The sequence below is a fragment of the Protomyctophum parallelum genome (genome assembly GCF_964188405.1).
Source record: "Protomyctophum parallelum genome assembly, chromosome: 11".
Taxonomy (NCBI): Eukaryota; Metazoa; Chordata; class Actinopteri; order Myctophiformes; family Myctophidae; genus Protomyctophum; species Protomyctophum parallelum.
The window spans coordinates 52,308,218-52,322,639 of record NC_139707.1 but is presented as its reverse complement, the minus strand read 5'-3'; the positions used below and the strand labels follow the sequence as shown (position 1 = coordinate 52,322,639).

The 14,422-nt window shown below is 47.0% G+C and overlaps 1 protein-coding gene across 1 annotated transcript in view; it reads right to left on the bottom strand.

Moving 5' to 3' along the window:
- The window catches only part of LOC310867300 (myocyte-specific enhancer factor 2C-like), a 50,850-nt gene that overhangs the window by 21,983 nt on the left and 14,445 nt on the right, over positions 1-14,422 (bottom strand). Inside the window, exon 2 of the mRNA XM_083777242.1 lies at positions 1,186-1,389. Within this exon, the coding sequence (XP_083633368.1) occupies positions 1,186-1,389 (204 nt within the window). The remainder of the gene's footprint in view (positions 1-1,185; positions 1,390-14,422) is intronic.

Below are 14,422 nucleotides of genomic sequence, written 5' to 3'. Positions count from 1 at the left end.
GTGACGGCAGCTTGCCATCCTTAGCAACGGTTGCTAAATTATTAAACAATTAAAAATCACACCTGTGTGAAGTGAGGGGCGCTCTTATCATGGTTACATCATCATGACATAAAACAGACAGTATGACGTAAAATTCAAAACGAGAATTTAACAACACACACCAAGCTGGATATAGGAGGGGCTAGCACCCCTCAAAACAACTATATATATATATATATACTGCACTCTGACCCCTCACTAAGCCCCTCCCACTGCAATCTGAGCCTTAACTAAGCCACGCCCACTCATAAGCCCCTCCCACTGCACTCTGACCCCTCATAAGCCCCTCCCACTGCACTCTGACCCCTCACTAAGCCCCTCCCACTGCACTCTGACCCCTCACTAAGCCCCTCCCACTGCACTATGAGCCTTAACTAAGCCCCTCCCCCTGCACTATGAGCCTTAACTAAGCCCCGCCCACTCCCAAGCTACACCCACTGCACCCTGAGCCTTCACTAAGCCCCTCCCACTGCACTCAGAGCCTTCACTAAGCCCCACCCACTCCTAAGCCCTGCCCACAATGAGGTGACGGCAGCTCGCCGTCCTTAGCAACGGTTGCTAAACTATCCGGAGGCATCGATTGGACAATGGCTTTTGAGGGCGGGGTTTAGTGAAGGGCTAATTAAACAATTAAAAATCACACCCGTGTGAAGTGAGGGGCGCTCTTATAATCGTACATCATCATCACATAAAACAGACACTATGACGTAAAATTCTCCATTCATAAAACGAGAATTTAACAACACACCAACAGCTGGATATAGGAGGGGCTAGCACCCCTCAAAACAACTATATATATATATATATATATATATATGAAGGAAGTGAGACAGACAGACAGACAGACAGACAGACAGACAGACAGAGAGAGAAGTGACACTGCTGAATAAGGCAAACACACACATGCACACACACACACACACACACACACACACACACACACACACACACACACACACACACACACACACACACACACACACACAAGTTTACATGTGTTTGTGCATGTTTGCATGCGTGCGTGTGTGCGTACGTACAGTGCGTACAGTGCGTGTGTGTGTGTGTGTGTGCGTGTGTGTGTGTGTGTACAGTGCGTGTGTGCGTGTGTGTGTGCGTACAGTGCGTGTGTACGTGCGTGCATCTCACCTCTACGATGTCGGCGTTGGTCCTGGACTCGTGCGGTTCGTTGTACTCGGTGTATTTCAGCAGAACTTTGTCCATGTCCGTGGAGGCGTACTGGAACAGCTTGTTGGTGGAGTTGAAGATGATCAGGGCGATCTCACAGTCGCACAGAACGCTCAGCTCGTACGCCTTCTTCATCAGGCCGAACTTACGCTTGGTAAACGTCACCTAGGAGACAGAGAACACGGAACGCTCAGCTCGTACGCCTTCTTCATCAGGCCGAACTTACGCTTGGTAAAACGTCACCTAGGAGACAGAAAACACAGAACGCTCAGCTCGTATACGCCTTCTTCATCAGGCCGAACTTACGCCCGGTAAACGTCACCTAGGAGACAGAAAACACAGCACGCTCAGCTCGTATACGCCTTCTTCATCAGGCCGAACTTACGCCCGGTAAACGTCACCTAGGAGACAGAGAACCGTGTTCATTACTAAACCCTAAACGTCTTCATCAGGTTTAGTAAACGTCACCTGAAGAGACGAGCTATTACTTAAAGGAGAATTCCATGCTAGAAGGCTTTCTTACCATTGTTTTGTAGTTGTTACGTCCCCACCAAACAGGTCCAGGTGTTATTTTGTGCAAAAGTGCATTATTGGCTATTTCCCCTAATATAAGCCCTCAATTAATTGCATTGAATTGAATGGGGCATTGGGGTGTTGTGCTAATTCTAATTCGCTTATTTCCATTGTGTAAATGTAAGGTAATGTAAATAGTATCCCAAGCGGCACACTTTACTACTTATTTAGATGTAAATAAGCAAATTAGCACAAAAACCCAACCCTCATTGAGGGCTTATGGTAGGCGGAATAGCCAATAATGTACTACTGCACAAAATAACACCTGGACCTCTTTGGTGGGGACGTAACAACTACAAATAACACCTGGACCTCTTTGGTGGGGATGTAACAACTACAAATAACACCTGGACCTCTTTGGTGGGGACGTAACAACTACAAATAACACCTGGACCTCTTTGGTGGGGACGTAACAACTACAAATAACACCTAGACCTCTTTGGTGGGGACGTAACAACTACAAATAACACCTAGACCTCTTTGGTGAGGACGTAACAACTACAAATAACACCTGGACCTCTTTGGTGGGGACGTAACAACTACAAATAACACCTGGACCTCTTTGGTGGGGACGTAACAACTACAAATAAAGGTAAGAAAGCCTTCTAGCATGGAATTCTCCTTTAAAGCCATGGTTTTTAACACTCATAACAGCGGTTTTCAAACTTTTCACATCAAGGTCCATTATTTATTTATTCTGCATTTGAGCCACGGACCACCGTCTGATGACATTTAGCCTTTCAGACCCATTTGAGCCACGGACCACCGTTTGATGACATTTAGCCTTTCAGACCCATTTGAGCCATGGACCACCATTTGATGACATTTAGCCTCTCAGACCCATTTGAGCCATGGACCACCATTTGATGACATTTAGCCTCTCAGACCCATTTGAGCCATGGACCACCATTTGATGACATTTAGACTCTCAGACCCATTTGAGCCATGGACCACCGTTTGATGACATTTAGCCTCTCCGACCCATTTTTGTAAACTTCTTGTCAATTATACAGATTCTGTTCTTCCCAGCTAGGAGCTAACTATCTCCGTAGACAACGCCCTGGTAACGTCTGTCCCAACAGCCAGGAACCTTGGTGTTGTCCTGGACACTCAGCTCTCGTTCAAAACTCACATCACATAATATTGTGTATTTTTTGCATTCTCATAATGATATAACTGTGTATAGAGGGTGATATATGACAACATTCCGAACACAATCTTTTCCAACATAACTTGTGACTGACTATCTCTTGAACTCGAATAACCCAACTCATAATTGTATTTATTTTGTTTTATTTTATTTTATTTTGTTTTGATGACGATAACTGGGGGGAGGGATGGGGTGAGGGAGAAAAAGGAATGGTATGTTCAAACTGTACTAAATTGTTGAAACCTATTACCAATAAAAATATATAAAAAAAAAACTCACATCACAGCTGTCACTCGATCCTGTAGGTTTACACTCTATAACATACGACAAATTAGACCGTTCCTCACCCAGGAGTCAGCCCAGCTCCTAATCCAGACAACAGTCTTGTCAAAACTGGACTATTGTAACTCCCTCCTTACTGGCCTACCGGCATGTGCACTTAAGCCTCTCCAACTGATCCAAAATGCCGCAGCACGCTTGGTCTTCAACCAGCCAAAATTCTCACACGTCTCCCCCCTTCTCCGCTCCCTCCATTGGCTCCCGGTCGCTGCCCGCACAGAATACAAAACTCTGATGCTGGCATTCAAAGCAACCAAAGGTATGAATGGCTCCCCCATATCGTGTAAGTATGATCGAACCCTACAAACCCTCCCGCGCACTCAGATCAGCCAACGCAGGGAAGCTGGAAGTACCTTCACTAAAAAAGCCGGGACAACAACGCTCCACACGTCCCAAACTCTTCTCCCTTCTGGCTCCAAAACTGTGGAATGCACTTCCCATCATAATCAGAACTAACATGACTCACTCCCAATCTTCCGCCGTAGTCTGAAAACCCACCTTTTCAGACTCCATCATGGCCCGTAGCACTTGCCCTAGCCCCTTAGATAGCACTTCATGTAGACTTCGATAGCATTTGATACAGACTTATAGCATGTTACGTAGACAGCACAAGAATTGCATGTTGTGTAGTCATGTCACTTCATAGTATATATGAATAGTATAGTATGTATAGTTTATATTTATAGTTTAATTATATAGATATTCCACTGTTACATTCTTAGCCTACGCATGTTTCATGATAGCTACTTTTTATGTATGTGATGTATTGACATGCTTTTTTGTTCTTGCTTAATGTAAGTCGCTCTGGATTAAGAGCGTCTGATAAATGCCTAAAGTGTAAATTGTAATTGATACTGTATGTATGACCATATTAGGTCACGAGTGACATTTCCTCAGCCCTGGTTGCTATGGCTATCAATTTACCATATTAGGGAGATCATCAGGCATCGTCTTCCTTGATTGGTCAACCCAAACCATCGGCTTCACGGATTGGACCAACTTTGCGTGGTGTTTGTGTCTCTGAACGAATATAAGTGAAGACGCAGAATATTCCATGCATTTACACATCAGGACTCGACCAATGCGGTACCATCGACCAATAGGATACCGTTGACCAATAGGATACCATTTACCAATAGGTTACCATTGACCAATAGGATACCGTTGACCAATAGGATACCATTTACCAATAGGATACCATTGACCAATAGGTTACCATTGACCAATAGGATTCCATTGACCAATTTGTAACGGTCAGATATTTCTATCACTGCTACTAATTATTTAAATCACGGGTTGTGAATGATCTCCTCTTAGGACACAACTGATAAAGTGGAATGTAATGAAAATAGCCTAAATAAGCAAGCATAAAACAGTCAGAAGCAAAGCTCACGTCAACCTTTTATCTATAGTTCAAAGCAACAGTTATACAGAGTTGAATGAAATGAATGAGTAAATTAATGAAATCGAGTGTCCGTGTCTCACACACGCACGCCCGTTCTTATTGTTTCTTATCGTTCCGTGGATGTTTACAACCAAAGTCTGTTGCCCCCAGAGTTCCGTTCACAACGTAAAACTCCCTCCAAAGTAAAGTAAAGGTGATAAACAGAACTTAATCCATCCCCGTAGCGAACGTAATCCAGGTATCTGCTACTCCAAACGAAGAGGAAGAAAACCCTCGGATCCCCGCGGGACGTTGAAGTAAATAAATAAATAAAGGACGAACGATCTCACCGGTGGCAGAACGTCTCGCGCCTCTCCCCACCGTGAGCGTTATCGTTCGTGTAGCTATAGCTTTCTTTAGTAGAGATGTTTAGAGAACAAACGTGTCCAGGTCCCTCGTAGACTCCCTGTTTGTTTGGCTGTCTCTCTCCGTCTACCTGACAGGCCGGTAACCTCCGCCTACTTTATGGGCATCCGTCCAACTCCAGACCCATGTCACTCAAAATATATCAAATCATAAACATAGTGTTTAAAACCCCCCAAATAATAACAAAATCACACAATAGACAGCACAGAATTTATAGGACCTTACCCTTGACAGATGGCGTTAATTAGAAATATTAAATAATAGAACATGTACTTTTAAATGTTGCTATTAAAATAAATCATCTTTAACTTGTGTGGCAGTCGCTACATAGACCCCCCCTCCAGCCAGCGGCATCTAGGGTTTGGTACAAATACATAGCATTTAATAAATTAATATTTACCACCAACACATAATCCTGCTCATCAGGTGGGCTTTCCCATCACAATCAGATAAGTCTCTGTCCTATTTTTTTGCTGGTCCTCCCCACTCAGGCGCTAGCATGGCAGAGAATGTTTTGTTGGCCTGGTGAGAGAGGACGCGACCTGACCCGACTAGGTCTCCCTGCTGAAAGTGGCCTACTTTCCTGCGGGCATTCTGGCCTAGCTTATCTAGCCTGGTGCACACCCACTCTCCCCTGACCTCCTCCGCCCACTTCTGCTGTCTCTTCTTCACCAGGAGGTAAACGTTGGCAGGGCTTCTCCTTGGACCTGAACCCCTCTGGTCAAGGCAGGTGTTCGGTAACGGTGATGGCTTAGTGTTCTTTGCCTTGTCCTGCCGACATGTCACACAGGCCTTGGTATGACCCCACACGTCCTTCCGGACACTTGGCCACCAGGCCACCTCCATCACTCTCAAGAGGGTCTTCAGTCGCCCCCGATGACCACCAAAGGGTTTCTGATGAAGGTACCGGAGGAACCCCGGCACCAGAGACTGCGGAACGACCACCTGCCATTTCCCTCCCTGGCCAGGCACTCCTCTGTACAGTACCCCCTGGAACTCACAGAGGCGGACGCGGTCTGGTGAAGATGTAGACTGACCGCTGTCCTTCCTCAAGTCCCTCAAACCCTGGTCTTTCCCTTGTGCCAGGGCCAGTTCTTCCAAGGAGGTTGGTAATTCAGAGTAGCTCTCTGCAGAGGCTTCTCTCAGAATGTCACTGATGATGGGGCGTCGGATGAGCGTCTTGTGAAGTCCCGGCAGTCACCCTCCTGTGGTCGATACGGAGCCTATTGGTCCCGTCTGGGATGTTTACCAGAGCCACAGGGGACGCTCCAGCTGACGACGACGACTCAGGAGCCTGGGCCTCGGTGTTGTTGGTCGAGCCACTTCTCACCTCGCCTGGAGTTGATGCGTGGAAGAGGAGAGCCGGAGAGGAGAGCGAATGTGCACCAGGCAGACGGCCGGGCACAAAGGGCATGAGGCTGACATCAGTGGACACGGCTGCGGGACTGGTTGTCAGGGGTGTGCTAGTGGGTTTTAAGCTAGCTAGCTCTTTCCTCCAACTTTCATCCCTTCGCAACATACAGTTCACAGTTTCCCTTTCTAGCTTATGCAGGTCTTCTCTCAGACTGGTTATAGCTGTATCAAAGGACTGTCTCAAGAGGACTTCCCTGTTCACTGCACTGTCCACAGACTCTCTGAAATCAGTTATCAGCTTAATCACCTGTTCCCTCAGAGAATTTAATTCTCCTTTAACTTCCCCATTTTCGGCCTTCAGAACCTTCACTTCCCTCTTAAGCTCCCAACACAGAGCCTCCAAATCTCCAATTTCATCATCATCATCATCATCATTACAATCATCATCATACTTTTGGTCATTATTATTTTCATCCTCTACATCCAACTCTTGCATCATAGTTGACATTTCATCATGAATAGAGGAAATTAAATGAGTAACACTGAACTTGACTGTCTTCACTTTTGTTGCTGCCATACTGCAGGCCAAAAATACAAAAACAAACCAAAACGGAATCAATTTAAATCATTCCCCGTATGGGCCACCATATGTAACGGTCAGATATTTCTATCACTGCTACTAATTATTTAAATCACGGGTTGTGAATGATCTCCTCTTAGGACACAACTGATAAAGTGGAATGTAATGAAAATAGCCTAAATAAGCAAGCATAAAACAGTCAGAAGCAAAGCTCACGTCAACCTTTTATCTATAGTTCAAAGCAACAGTTATACAGAGTTGAATGAAATGAATGAGTAAATTAATGAAATCGAGTGTCCGTGTCTCACACACGCACGCCCGTTCTTATTGTTTCTTATCGTTCCGTGGATGTTTACAACCAAAGTCTGTTGCCCCCAGAGTTCCGTTCACAACGTAAAACTCCCTCCAAAGTAAAGTAAAGGTGATAAACAGAACTTAATCCATCCCCGTAGCGAACGTAATCCAGGTATCTGCTACTCCAAACGAAGAGGAAGAAAACCCTCGGATCCCCGCGGGACGTTGAAGTAAATAAATAAATAAAGGACGAACGATCTCACCGGTGGCAGAACGTCTCGCGCCTCTCCCCACCGTGAGCGTTATCGTTCGTGTAGCTATAGCTTTCTTTAGTAGAGATGTTTAGAGAACAAACGTGTCCAGGTCCCTCGTAGACTCCCTGTTTGTTTGGCTGTCTCTCTCCGTCTACCTGACAGGCCGGTAACCTCCGCCTACTTTATGGGCGTCCGTCCAACTCCAGACCCATGTCACTCAAAATATATCAAATCATAAACATAGTGTTTAAAACCCCCCAAATAATAACAAAATCACACAATAGACAGCACAGAATTTATAGGACCTTACCCTTGACAGATGGCGTTAATTAGAAATATTAAATAATATAGAATATAGAACATGTACTTTTAAATGTTGCTATTAAAATAAATCATCTTTAACTTGTGTGGCAGTCGCTACAAATTGACCAAGAGGATACCGTTGACCAATAGGATTTATCCACTGTGGTGGTGCTGTGAGTAATGTTACGCTGGGTGGTGCGTCTGAGAGGACCAGCCTCTCAGCCAATTGGACAGCCAATCAGGACAGCCAATCAGAGAGCTGTGACAGTGAGACACTGTGTGTACTCCTTTGGAGGTGACAAGGATCACATTGATGTGTACGTCTTGTATGTCTTTGACCTGTAGGAAGTTGACCCCTGGAACAGGAGAACGCCACCTTGAGGTTCCCTCCAGTTGCTTGGGCCACACAGCTGTGCTGATTGAATATACTGTCTACTTCTGGGGAGGGTGGACTGACCAAGGTTACTGCAACGTGCTTTATGCCTTTGATGTCGACGCCCACACATGGTTCAACCCACAGGTTTCTGGGACCGTTCCAGAGGGGAGGGACTACCACTCAGCCTGTGTCTTGGGGAAGGTCATGTTTATCCATGGAGGATGGACCCCGACTGGACTCACTAATGACATCTACAAGTTGGACACCACCACAATGGTCTGGTCTTTAATCAACACCAGAGGAACTCCACCTCCTGATTCATACCTTCACTCTGCTACCATCATCAGGACAAAGATGTTTGTATTTGGGGGCATGTTCACAGACCAACCACTGGATGAACACACCTTCTACACATCCTCTACCAGGAGGACGCTCTGATCATTCAGCCTTTACCTACAATGGAGAGTTGTACATATTTGGTGGCCAGAGATATTACCAGAGCTTCAATTGTCTGTGGAAGTTCACTCCAGAGACCTCCTGGAAGAAGGTTGAGCCCAAGGGGAAACGCCCACATGAGATGAGGAATATGTGCTGTTGCATGCTGGGAGATCGTGTCATCCTCTTTGGAGCAGACAACAGACCAGGTGACCTGTATGTCTTAGACTTCAGTCCTAGCCTCAAGACATTATGTAAGCTAGCAGTTATTCAGTACGGTCTGAACTCACACACAACATCAGGTGGGAACTGGCAGCCATGACTAGCAACAGCCAATAGGAACTGGCAGCCATGACTAGCAAAAGCCAATAGGAACTGGCAGCCATGACTAGCAACAGCCAATAGGAGGCAGCCATGACTAGCAACAGCCAATAGGAGGCAGCCATGACTACCAACAGCAAACAAATGATAGGTTAAAATGAAGAATAAAATGAAGAAAAAAAAGGGTATAGACTGAAGCCTAGGCTTATTACGTGACACGTCTACCCTCTCTCATTGTGAACAACCCTTGGATACAGTCTGGACGTGTTTTCATTTTGGCTCTAAGCAGTATCTCTATTGTTTTTAACTCAACCAAATCCTTCAATTTCATTTATTTTAGTATATTTTTTATCCCACAATTTTGTAACCCATTTTTCACCCCTGTGTCAATCATCTAATGTGATCCTGGGCTCTACACACCCTCCACCAACCTATTCCCCATATATGGGGGACAAGGGGAGAGCAACGGACTTGAACTCATGCTTCCTTCATGTCCAAGTTGCTCCTTTACACCTGACAGGGGGGTTGTTTCCCTGGTTGGACGTAGCGCGTGGAAGGAACACGTTATTCCAACCAGTTCCTTTCCCCTCCATCAGGCGCCCCGGCTGGCCAGGGGGAGGCAGTTTAGAGACCAGGATTACTGCATGTTTTTTGTGAGGGTACCTACCCTAGGGGACACGGGGAGAACATGCACACACAGAAAGGCCCTTTCGCCAACCCCGCCTTCGGGTATGGGGACTGATGAGGAAAACTGAGGAGGACTGAGGAGGAAACACGCCGCCAGCACCCACAGCGCCCCGAGCGGGAATCGAACCCAGGACCTTCTAGCTGTGAGGCGACAGCACTACCAACTGTGCCACCGTGCCCCAAATCCTTCAATTTCAACGTACAACATTTTATAAATAATTCATTGGTGGGGTGAATATAATCAACCCCATTTATAATCCTTATGGCTTTTTTTTGCAGTAGGGTGATACAGTTTGTATTGGTTGTATATATAGGTGTTGCCCCAGACTTCAGTGCAGTATGTAATAATATGGAGTTGTGAATGAGCAGTACAGGATATATAATGACTTCTGGTCCAGGATATGTTTAGTTTTGTGCAGTATTGCAATAGATTTAGATATTTTTTGCTTTTATATACTTTATATGAGGTTTCCAATTTAGTTTAATGTCAATGATTGCTCCCAAGAATTTGTTCTCCCACACCCTTTCTATTTCTACTGAGTTTTGATGTCCTCACTGATTGTACGGTTTCCAAACACAATAAATGTTGTTTTGCTTACATTCAGTGATAGCTTATTTATATGAAACCATTTCTTTAAATTTCAATTTTTCAACTTTTTCGACTGTATCCAATAGTTGTCTCCACCAGGCCGAAGGCATGGGGGGAGAGTATGTTTTGCACTCCGTCCGTCCGTGTGTGTGTGTGTCCGTCCGTCCGTCCGTCCGTCCGTGTGTCCGTGAGCAGCTAATCTCGGCCACCGTTAACCCGGTCGATGCCAAATTTTGCACACACACTCCCTGGATGCCAACGATGAACCTCTGCCCCAAACTTTCCAGAACGGCCTGTTATAGCGCCACCAGCAGGCCGCTTTGTGCAAAACAAGTTTTTGCACAGTACACCTACAGATTTTGTCCAAACATCACGCAAATTGGTACACAGTCTCTCTAGAGCAATTCAACGAAACCGGTCTTTCAGATTTCTCACACTCCATCCTGATTGGTTAAGATTGGCTTCCAAATTTCACAGGAGTGCTCAGTTTCAAACAAAATGCTGCAAATCATGAACACATCGCGTGATTTCCGTGAAATTGTGCACCCACATTCCCACTAGGCCGAGGACAAAATGCCACGTGAACAATTTCAACTCAGCCTCAAGGTGGCGCTATAACTGGCCGAAAAGTGTTTTTACCTCTAACTGCACGGATCTGTGGATAACTTTGTATGCCAACTCCCTAGAGGCCAAGGAAAAACCTTTGTCTGGAATTTTTCACATCTGCTCTTTATAGCGCCACCAGGAGGCCGACATATGTAAAACACATTTTCTATTATTACTCCTTCAGATGTTATCCAAATTTCGCGCAAATCGGTACACATGATCTCCATAGTCATGTGATCAAGACAGGTTTGTTTGATTTCTCATATCCCATCCTGATTGGCCACGATTGGCTCCTACAGTTTTCAGGAGTAGCCCGCTTTGTACAAATCGCCACAACTCCTCAACGCAGCGTCCGATTGCCATGAAACTGTGCACGCATATTCCCACTAGGCTGAGGCAGAATCCTGGTGGAGACCTGTGCCCAGAAGGGCACTTTTTCTAGTTCATTCTTTTTTTTTCCCAGAGCAAAGTAAAGTTGTATCATCTGCAAAATTAACACATTTTGGGGGTGTCGTTCCACACCCCCACAGGAGTGTTCTACACCCCCACAGGGAGTGTCGTTCCACACCCCCACAGGGAGTGTCGTTCTACACCCCCACAGGGAGTGTCATTCTACACTCCCACAGGGAGTGTCGTTCCACACCCCCACAGGGAGTGCAAGTGCCCCCGGTATCGAGTCGGTCGGACACACAATTCTCCAGAACCACCACAAAAGGCTCTGGTCAGGCTCCGCCAGTGCGGGCCTAATGAGGCCAACTCCCTTTCACCTGTGCCAGCTCTGCCAGTGGGCCCAATTGATTGCCAAGTACATTTTTTCAGTGTGCAGTCTTCACACACACATACACAGATCTCCATGTGGGACACCGGCTGACAGTTAAAACGGATGCTATGACAACGTATATCATTAGGTTCCCAACTTGCATCGTTCCCAAGTAGGCCGGAGTGGGCGACTGCGACGGTCACGTACAGGTCTAGTGTTCATAAAGGAAGTGTCTCATAACCTTCATTCAGAGCCTCTCTCTCCCTCTCTCCCTATCTCTCTCTCTCTCCCTCTCTCTCCCCCTCCCCCCCTCCCTCTCCCTCTCCCTCTCCCTCTCCCTCTCCCTCTCCTCTCCCTCTCCCTCTCCCTCCCTCTCCCTCTCTCCCTTTCTCTCTCTCTCTCCCCCTCCCCTCTCCCCCCCCCCCTCTCTCTCTCTCTCTCTCTATCTCTCCCTCCACCTCCCTCCCCTCTCCCTCTCCCTCTCCTCTCCTCTCCCCCTCCCCCCCCCCTCCCCCCCCCTCTCCCCCCCCCACCCCCCCCCCCCCCTCTCTCTCTCTCTCTCTCTCTCTCTCTCTCTCCCCGCAGTGACAGATATCTGAGGAGATATTGATAGTTTTATGTTTCCTGAAATGATACCTCCCAGGGTGGACGAGAGACATCCAATATCACACTATTCCTTCTAGAGCTCTCTCTCTCTCTCCCCCCTCTCCTTCTCGCTCTCTCTGTGGTGGTGGTGGTGGTGGTGGGGGGGGGGTCACATGACCTCAGACGAACCCCGCCACACTTCCTTCCGCTCAGTAAAAGTTTCGCCAGCGATGATGATGATGTCATCTGGAGCTGATCCGCCTATCGACCTATCGGATGGCCCGCAGACAACGAGGCGATGAAACCCAACCCCCCTCGGAGAGAAGAGAGAGAGAGAGAGAGAGGAGAGAGAGAGAGAGAGAGAGAGAGAGAGAGAGAGAGAGAGAGAGAGAGAGAGAGAGAGAGAGAGCTACACTTCCTAACCGTATACAAGACCGCCCACGGATTAAAATCCCCCAACAACGCAAATGTTTATATACAAATTAATGCCAAAAACATTGAAATAGTGAAAATACTGCTGTCAACCTTCAGAAGTATAAAGCTAAGGTATCCTACATGGATGTATAACTATCTCTGTCAACCTTCAGAAGTATAAAGATAAGGTCTCCTACATGGATGTATAACTATCTCTTATAGTTTCACAAGATAGTTTAATTACTCACAGGGTTGATGTTCACCTTTATTTTATTCATTGTTTGTTCCACTTTTGCTTTGGCAATGTAAACATATGTTTTCTCATGCCAAAAAAGCTCCTTTGAATTGAATTGGAAATTGAGAGAGAGAGAGAGAGAGAGAGAGAGAGAGAGAGAGAGAGAGAGAGAGAGAGAGAGAAGAGAGAGAGAGAGAGAGAGAGAGGCTCCACACGTCCCAGGCGCTTCTCCCTTCTCTAAAACACCCTGGACAACGCTCCACACGTCCAAGACTCTTCTCCCTTCTCTAAAACACCCTGGACAATGCTCCACACGTCCTAGACTCTTCTCCCTTCTCTAAAACACCCTGGACAATGCTCCACACTTCCCAGACTCTTCTCCCTTCTCTAAAACACCCTGGACAATGCTCCACACGTCCTAGACTCCTCTCCCTTCTCTGAAACACCCTGGACAACGCTCCACACGTCCCAGGCTCTTCTCCCTTATCCAAAACACCCTGGACAACGCTCCACACGTCCCAGACTCTTCTCCCTTCTACAAAACACCCTGGACAACGCTCCACACGTCCCAGACACCTCTCCCTTCTCTAAAACACCCTGGACAACGCTCCACACGTCCCAGACTCTTCTCCCTTCTCTAAAACACCCTGGACAATGCTCCACACGTCCTAGACTCTTCTCCCTTCTCTAAAACACCCTGGACAACGCTCCACACTTCCCAGACTCTTCTCCCTTCTCTAAAACACCCTGGACAATGCTCCACACGTCCTAGACTCCTCTCCCTTCTCTGAAACACCCTGGACAACGCTCCACACGTCCCAGGCTCTTCTCCCTTATCCAAAACACCCTGGACAACGCTCCACACGTCCCAGACTCTTCTCCCTTCTACAAAACACCCTGGACAACGCTCCACACGTCCCAGACTCCTCTCCCTTCTCTAAAACACCCTGGACAACGCTCCACACGTCCCAGACTCTTCTCCCTTCTCTAAAACACCCTGGACAATGCTCCACACGTCCCAGACTCTTCTCCCTTCTCTAAAACACCCTGGACAACCCTCCACACGTCCCAGACTCTTCTCCCTTCTCTAAAACACCCTGGACAACGCTCCACACGTCCCAGACTCTTCTCCCTTCTCTAAAACACCCTGGACAACGCTCCACACGTCCCAGACTCATCTCCCTTCTCTAAAACACCCTGGACAACGCTCCACACGTCCCAGACTCATCTCCCTTCTCTAAAACACCCTGGACAACGCTCCACACGTCGCAGACTCTTCTCCCTTCTCTAAAACACCCTGACAACGCTCCACACGTCCCAGACTCTTCTCCCTTCTCTAAAACACCCTAGACAGCGCTCCACGCGTCCCAGACTCTTCTCCCTTCTCTAAAACACCCTAGGCAACGCTCCACACGTCCCAGACTCTTCTCCCTTCTCTAAAACACCCTGGACAATGCTCCACACGTCCAAGACTCTTCTCCCTTCTCTAAAACACCCTGGACAACGCTCCACAAGTCCCAGACTCTTCTACCTT